Here is an 8,632-nt window from a genome sequence, read left to right as displayed (position 1 = left end):
TTTTGTGATTTCCATCCACCTGGAAATGTAGACCTGGTGCTTTCTTTTGGAATGGAATCTGGGTGCCACTGTAGAGAGGCCACTGGAAAACAGAAAAAGTCATCCCAGCTCAGAACACAGCTACTGTTTTTCTCCTTATCTCCTGCTCTAACCTCCCTTTCCACTCCAGTATCTCATTTTTTTCATGAGGCTTTGAAACTCAGTGCCTCTAAATGCACAACCTTCTGGGAGATGTAGTTCCTGAGAGTATTAGATTCCTTACAACTTATTTAAACCTGAACACTACTGAGGTGAAAATGGGTGGGAACCATCCCTTCCTTCTTACGTTTGAAGAAATCCATTTGCTGTTTGGTAGGTATGTGAGAGACCTATTGGAGAGTCAAAGAGGATTTCTCTTCTCAGATGATCTGATTTCAGGCATGGGCAGAAGGAACTTCTCCACAAACTCTACCTCCTTGTCCAGGAGATCTCTCCATTAACTTTGCATGAGTTCTCTATTGGGGATGGAGGTAGCAAAGTCTAGGGGACATAGGACAATGATAAAATACAAGTGCCAGAGGTAGAGAACAATTGTCAATCACAGGTCTGGCGGCTGAAGAACAAGGAATTGAAGGCTTGGGAGCCTGAGTGACATCCAGCATGAGAAGCAGGGAGCTGGCACTCCGCTCCCTAGGATATAGCCCCTGAATGAGGCCCAGATCTCTTCTGCTAGAGGGATTCCATTGCCTGTGACCACTTCCAGAACTTCTCATTTATCAAAATAAGAGTCTTTTAAGGTCAAAGGGAGATACTTGGACTCTGAGAGGGAGACTCCCAGAGGGATCATCAAAATTTCCCTGAAATTTGGGAAAAAACTAAGATATCTTGGGGGTACACCCCTCTTCCATTAGTGAGTGACTCCAGACAAGAGGAGGTGGCAGCAAAGCATTTCTGGAAAGAAGGCTTAAATGAGGTTTCAGAGTTGGAAGACTGTTCAAAAACAAAACAAATCAAAACCATAGTAATACATATTGCTTGCAGGGATTAGAGAAGCTCAAACAAAGTAATTGGGAAAGGGGAGAGAGAGAGACAGAGAGACAGAGAGAGAGAGAGAGACAGAGAGAGAGAGAGAGAGAGAGAGAGACAGAGAGAGAGAGAGACAGAGAGACAGAGAGAGACAGAGAGAGAGACAGAGAGAGACAGAGAGAGAGACAGAGAGAGAGACAGAGAGACAGAGAGAGAGAGACAGAGAGAGAGACAGAGACAGAGAGACATAGACACACAGATACAGAGACATAGACAGAAAGACAAAGAGAGATAATGACAGACACACAGACAGATAGAGATAGAATGAGAGAGAGAGAGAGACAGAGAGAGACAGAGAGAGAGAGAGAGAGAGAGAGAGAGAGAGAGAGAGAGAGAGAGAGAGAGAGAGAGAGAGAGAGAGAGAGAGAGAGATTTCATCCACAGAGGGTATACACTGTCTTTGACAACAACTTGGCCTTGCCATTCCCTAATTTTCTATTACCTCCCTTAAAATCCGTCCACAGCCATTTGGCAGTCCATGGACTCCAGGTTAAGACCCCTGGGATGAGATGGTCTCTTAATATACTTTTTGGTTCTGAGATTCAGTGACTCTAGAGATATCTTTTTTTTTACTCTGAGTTTTGTGTCTTTCAATTCTGCAATTCCTATAAGATTCCTCTCTCAGGAACATAGTCCGAAAACTTGGATGGAAAGCAGTATCTCTTCAACTAAGCTCTAACTTAAATATCAAATGAAGGAAGGCAAGAAAGAGAAAGAGAGGCAAGGAAAGAGAGAATTGCAGGCTTAGGGGATGGCCAGTCAGAATGGGTAGAAGCAGATTCCTGATTGCAGCAGTTATGGAGGGGCATAAGGTGTAAGACTGGAAAAGCAGGAAGGGGATAGATCACGAAGGGTTTTGAAAGCCAAATAGTAGATGTTTGGAGGTAATAGAAAGTCACTGGGTTTTATACAATAAAAGGCTGACTTTGTCAGACAGATGCTCCTAGAAGATCTCTTTGATAGCCCAATGAAGAATGGGCTGGCATAGGGAGACCCTTGAGACAAGGAGGCTGACCAGCAGTCAGCTGCTAATAGTCTGTGCCTGCACCAGTGTGGTGGCAACATCAGAGAAAACAAGGGAATGTATGTGAAAAATTATTACAAATATAAAATAGACAGTTTTGGCAACTGATTGAATGTGGGGGATGAGAGAGAGTGAGGGGTTCAGATTGACTGTAAGTTTGGGACACCAAGTCACTAGGAGATGGTGGTGCCCTCCACAGTAACAGGCAAGTAGGAAGGCAGAGGGCCAATAGCAAGCTCTGTTGGAGACGTCTATGAGCCGGCCAGTCCAAGGTCTCCAACAAGCATTTCTGACTTAAGCTGATGAAGAACTTTTTAACTCCGGGTGTGTGTAGAAACTGTTTTTATGATTTTCTCATTTGTTCAGACTCTTTAATCTTCAGCATTCAGATAACTTTTATCTCTACAGGCATCAACTAGTTCTGAAAAACAAACACAGATGGATTTAGTTGCAAATAATCTACTGTTTTGAAAGCAATAGTCTCATAGCTCCATCCCAACTACTGTGTTTGTTTTCTCAAGAGTTGGGAGTGTAGCACTGAGATGTACAAAACTGGGTTTGGCATCAGAGCACTCAGGTTCAAAGCCTATCTCTGCCTCTTATTATCTGCCTAACTTTGGGAAAGTCACTTTTCTCTTCTGGGCCTTGGTTTCCTTTTCTGTAAAATAAGAGGGATGGGCCCTAAGGATCCTTTCAGCTCGAAGCCCATGGTCTTATGTTCCCCTCCCACTTAAAAGCTATGCTCCTAATAATTATAAAACATTGCATAGTTTGGACTTCAAGCTGATCTGGTAGGAGCTATCATTTTTGTGATACCTGGACTTAGAAAAGTTACTCTAATCAGAGCAAGGACCAGAACTCAAGACTTCTGGCTCCAAGCCCACCACATGTTCTCATTCTTGTAAAGGCCCATCTTCTGCTGGGCCTGTTGGGTCCCAAAGGGAGAGGGATAATATCATAGCCCAATGCCTCCGCTTCCCTTTGGGCACCTGAAGAATGAGAGTGTATGTGTTGAAACTCAGACAGAAAGAAGAAGAAGAAAAGAGCTTGGGAATGAAGGTCACAGTTCTGGGAGTCTCAGGAATCCCTGCCCCCCTGCTCTGGAGCCCTTGGATTAAGTCCAATTTCTCTAGAGCTTTATTCTCATGATAACACTGTGACAGACATAATGCAAGTGTGAGTTTGTTCCCATTTTAGAGATGTGGAAACTTGAGTCTCAGAGAAATGAAGTGACTTGTCCAAGGTTAGACAGACAACAAGTGTCAGGATAGGCAGCCATGTCCAGGATGCAGTGTCCCAAGAATGTGCCCTCATGCTCAAAGTCTTCCCCACTCACCTGTCACATTGCATGGATTCTGATACGTGCATGTACATATTAAGGGAGGGCTGCATGTCTCCCCTTATGCCTTAGTAGTTGGTAGTTGGAGGGAGGCAATGTCCTGGTGGAAAGTGCCTCAGAGAGCAGAGATCACACTTGCTGTGTGATCTGGGACAAATTGCTTCACCTCTCTGGACTTCAGTCTTTTCTTCTAGAAACTAAGGGGACTGGCTGGGCTCTCTCCAATGTGGTATGATGGAACGTAGCCTAGATTTGGAGTTATAAGATTTGCATTCAGATCCTGACTTGTCTTCTTGTTCTGAGAGACTCCTTGGAATAGTGGAAAGAGCATTGGACTTGGGGTCAGGAAACCCTGGGTTCAGATGCTGCCTCTTGGACTTACCAGCTGTGTGACCACAGGCAAGTCACAGGGAGTGAGTAGCAGAGTCTAACTCTGAGCTCAGGTTCCATAAATCCAAGCTCATTGGTCAAGTTCAGTGTTCCTCGCAAGATACTGTGATGTCCTGAGGAAGCCTGCTTTTCCAGGCTGATTTCGCAGGAATCTCCATCTCATACTCATCCAATCTCCTACAAGCTATTCCCTACACATGCTATCCCATTTCCTACCTCCATGTATTTGCATGGGCTGTCCCCTACTCTTGGTATGCCCTCCTTGGGTATCTCCCATCAAATCACAGCTCAGTGTCACCTCCCACACCAGGCCTTTTCTGATCGCTCCCAGTTGTTCGTGCTCCCCACTTTCTGCCCTGAAATTACTTTGTTTTTACCCATCTGTGTATATGTTGCAGACCCTCAGTCGAATGTAAGCCTCTTGAGGTCAGGCACTGGTTTTGTTTTTTGGCTTCACATCTTCACACTCCATACAGGACCTGGTGTATAACATCCCTCTGAGAAGTGCTTGTTGGATTGAACTGGATGGAAAAGATGATAATTTTCATTTTCAGTTTCAAAAAATCCATCTCAGTCTCTTATGGTCCTGTTTTCTCAGACACCATGAGTAAGATCAGTGAGACCGTGAAGCGGGCCAGGGCTGCCTTCAACTCTGGCAAAACCCGGCCCTTGAAATTCCGAATGCAACAGCTGGAAAACCTCCAAAGGATGATGATGGAGAAAGAAGAGGAAATTGCTGCAGCCCTGTATGGGGATCTCCACAAGGTACTGATTCAGTCCATGAGCCCACCCGTGACTAGGAGCCCATTCTAGGGACTATGGGTCATGCCAGAGGGATAGAGGCAAACCATATCTGCCCTTAAAGAGCTGTGAGTAGAACTGGGGAAAGAAGATTTACACTCACAGAATGGCCCCTTCCAGCTTGAAATCCTTTGACCCTGTAAAATACAAGACCATAGTGTAAAGTGCCAGACAGTAGGGGCATAGACTTTCAGGGAAAATTCAGAAAGGAGAGAAGAATGTAAAGGGAAGTAATTTGGGATGACTTTGAGATTGGGGATGGAGAGTAGAACTCAAAAGAATGGGGCAGATCAGGATTGGGAAGGGGATTCCGCACAGATCAGAAGTAGAGCAAAGATGTGGAGGCCAGAATGATCCTGGATTGGGACTTGGTCTGACCAGAGTGGAGGATTTGAGAGAGACAGACAGACAGACAGACAGAGACAGAGAGAGAGAAGGAGAGAGACAGAGACAGAGAGAGAGAGAGAGAGACAGAGAGAGAGAAGGAGAGAGAGGGAGACAGAGACAGAGAGAGAAAGAGAGAGAGAGAGAGGCAGAGGCAGAGAGAGGAGAGAGAGAGAGAGAGAGAGAGAGAGATGCTTGGATGCTTGTACATTGTAGATGGGAGGGCATTGAGATCCAAGCAGAGATTCACAGTAGCTAGAGCAAGAAAGGCACTCAGAAATGATGGCCTCCTGGACTCCTGGATGGTTTTCCAGCCTCCTGCAACAAACCAAGCCAAGCCAAGAGCAGAGCTGGAAGAGATCTCAGAGTTGCCCTAGTCTGGCCCCCTCAGTTTACAGAAAATGAAAGGACATGACTTGACCAAACAGTCATAATCATGCTTTCTTATTATGCAGTGAGAGCCCGCTACCTTCCTGGACCCCTTTACAGCCTGCTGTATACAATTGATGTCCTTTCCTGGGACCCCATGGGTAGGAGCCATGACCCAGCTCACAAGGAGCTGGCATTCAGGGGCTTCTCAGCAGACAGGCAGTCTTCCCCAGAGTTTTTGGCTTGTCTCTCTCCCTCTAATTTTGGAGAAGGCATTCTGGTATCTTTTGGTAAAATGTAAAAAAGGACAGACTATACAATCGGAGGACTTGGGTTTGAATCCTGCCACTGGTAATTGCACCCTGTGTGATGATGGGCAGATCCCTTCACCTCCCTCGGTCTCCATTCTATCTTTGTGTAAAATAAGGTTGAGGTAGATGGGGTCTGAGGTCTGGAGCCTGAGATCTCACACTGAATGCCATTGTCTTTACAGAGCAAATGGTCTGCACTCTATGAAGAGTGCATTTATTCCTTGGAAGAAGTCAAGCAAGTGCTGGCCAACCTTCCCCAGTGGATCCCGGATGAGCCTGTGGAAAAGAATGATAATACAAAGGATGAACAGCCCTACATCCACTCAGAACCACTGGGTGTGGTTCTGATCATCGGGGCATGGAATTACCCTTTCAATCTGTCCATCCAGCCGCTGGTGGGTGCCATTGCTGCAGGTGAGAAAAATTTCTTTCTTCTGGATGATAGGCAGGCTTCTAGACTTACAGCTAGGAGGGACCTCAGAGCCCATCTAACCAATTTTACAAAAGAGGAAACTGAGAGAGTTTCCAGAGAGGCTGAGTGATTTGAACCCAAGTCTTCTGACTCCAAATCCTGCGTTTCATACTGGAAGGAAGGCTCCTCCTGGATCATAGTAGTGTTCTCTAGAAATATCCTCCAGATAGCCTGCTAGACCCCATCACTAAGAGGATTGGTCAGAGCAGGCAAACTGCCCTAAGATTCATGGTCAAACTTTTTGTCGGGGGGAACTCAATTCTTGAGTTAGAATTCATCCGTAATCTCATCTAGCATACCATTGTTTGAGGAGACCATCCTGCTGGGTCACTGGCTGAATCACTGGTGATTTAAAGAGTAGAGATTTAAAGTTGCAAGGAACTTCTGAGGTCATCCAGACTGCCTGCCCCCTTATTTTGCAGAAAAGGAAACTAAATTCCAGATAAGACAGTGATTAGCCTAAAGTCACTCAGACTTGAAGTAGCTGAGTCAGAGTTTGATTCTAGGATCTGACTCCAAATCTGGTTATTAGCAAAATGGCCTTGGACAAGTGGCTTAAGACCTCTAGGTCTGTTTGCTTGACAGTAAAAGGACAATGGTCTGCACCTCTTGATTCTTTCTAGGTCTCAGTTTTACAGGTACTAAGAAGGAGAGTCAGGATTTAAACCTGTGACCAAAGGGCCAACATTATTTGCACCCCATGCTGTATCCTTCTGTTAGCTTTGAGTAATCACTCAGTCTCTGTTTTCTCTCAATTAGATTGTGGCCTGGTCCCTTCATGTCTAGACATCTAAGTGGTTCAGTGTTTGGAGCAATTGGCCTGTGAGTCAGAAATAATTGAGTTCAAATCTGGCTTCAGACACATATAAGTTGTGACCCTGGGCAAGTCACAAGCCTTGTTTGCTTCAGCTTTCTCATCTACAGCATGGATATAATAATACCTACCTCTCAAGGATGTCCTGTCCATCAAATGACATAATAATTGTATTTAGCACTGTGCCTGGTACTTAGTAGGCAGTATATAAATTAACTATCCCTTTGTCTTTAAAAGTGATGAGATGTAGGGAAAAGAGTAGGGCTTGTGGTCTGAGTTGAAAGACTGTGGTCAGTTTCAGGGGTTTGGTCAGGACTGGAGGGCAAGATCTGGGTCCTAGCAAACCATAGCACAGCATTAGACAGGCATGGGACAAGCCTGGGTGTCTATGCACATTTGCATGCATGCAGACATGCTGATATGTGTGCATGTTTCTGTGTGGTTTGGTGTGGTCTCTGATCTCTGAGCCTGGGGGCTCAGGTCAGGAGAGGAGCAGGAGACAGGGGACTGGAATGGTGGTCCCTATGGGAAGGAAACCTACACCTCTTTCCCTCAGAGGTGCCAAAAGCTGGATTTGCCCTGTTCTAGTTACAGCTTGATGTGGAGGGGCTAAGGGAATAATACTATGGCCCTTGTATTCATGGGGTGCAGGAGTCTGATGTGACACTCTGGGTGAAGGTATGTTTTCTTGTATTCTATAGGCAATGCTGTGGTCCTCAAGCCTTCTGAGGTGAGTGAGCAAACCGCCATCCTGTTGGCCAAACTGTTCCCTCAGTACCTGGACAAGGTGAGTGTCAGTCCCAAACCTTCTCTGTAGGGGAAAGAAAGGGCCCTTAGAAGTTCCATGGGCAGAATTGGAGTTGGGGGGTGAAGTAATTCCTGAAGAGCTGAGGGACCCAGGCTGTCTCCTATGCACTTCCCAGTTTAGTTGGAAAGGAGGGAGAGATATCTATATCTATACACATATACCTATTGTATATAATTGTCTCTGCCCATAAACCATAAGCACTTTGAGGTTAGAGACTTTCATTTTTATCTTTGTGTGTCTCAAAGTAGAAACAAGGTAATTTCAGGGAGGACACACTAATAGCTGAGGGGAATCAGGGTAGGACCCTTGGAGGAGGCAGGATTACAAAAGGAGTCGTCTGAGAAAGGGAATCAAGGGAGACTCCCTGGAGAAGGGGACATTGGAGTTGGGCTCTAAAGGGATAGGATCCATAGGAATTTATTTTGTTTATTTTGAATAATATATATTTTCCCCCAACTACATGTAAAAACAGTTTTTAGCATTCTTTTTAAAAATTTTTTTTGAATTCTAAATTCTTTCTCTCCCTTTCCTCACCCCTCCCTGAGGCAGTAAGCAATTTGATATAGGTTATACATGTATAGTCATGCAAAACATATTCCCATATTATTTGTGTTACAAGAGAACATAAGAAAAAAAAAAACCCAAACAAGCAAACCACACACACATGCGAAGAAATAAAGTGAAAAATAGTATGCTTCAATCTTCATTCAGACTCCATCACCTCTTTCTCTGGAGATGGATAGTATTTTTCATCACGAGTCATTTGGAATTGTCTTGGATCATTGTGCTGCTCAGAATAGTTAAGGCATTCACAATTTATCATTGTTACAATGTTGCTGTTGCTGTGTACGATGT

General features: G+C 44.9%; 1 protein-coding gene across 2 annotated transcripts in view; it reads left to right on the top strand.

The window, feature by feature from the left end:
• LOC138162440 (aldehyde dehydrogenase, dimeric NADP-preferring-like) overlaps positions 1-7,820 on the top strand; it is an 11,459-nt gene extending 3,639 nt beyond the window's left edge. For both annotated transcript variants that reach the window (XM_069089606.1, XM_069089605.1), the window contains 3 exons: positions 4,417-4,583; positions 5,866-6,097; positions 7,671-7,820. In XM_069089606.1, the coding sequence (XP_068945707.1) occupies positions 4,422-4,583; positions 5,866-6,097; positions 7,671-7,786 (510 nt within the window). In that variant the 5' untranslated portion in view covers positions 4,417-4,421 and the 3' untranslated portion in view covers positions 7,787-7,820. The remainder of the gene's footprint in view (positions 1-4,416; positions 4,584-5,865; positions 6,098-7,670) is intronic.
• The last annotated feature ends 812 nt before the right edge of the window (positions 7,821-8,632 follow it).

This window comes from Petaurus breviceps, unplaced genomic scaffold (genome assembly GCF_028583685.1).
Source record: "Petaurus breviceps papuanus isolate PSGF00001 unplaced genomic scaffold, PetGlider_PUasm1.0 186, whole genome shotgun sequence".
Lineage (NCBI taxonomy): Eukaryota > Metazoa > Chordata > Mammalia > Diprotodontia > Petauridae > Petaurus > Petaurus breviceps.
The sequence above is the reverse complement of the archived record's forward strand: the minus strand, read 5'-3'. Positions and strand labels throughout refer to the sequence as shown.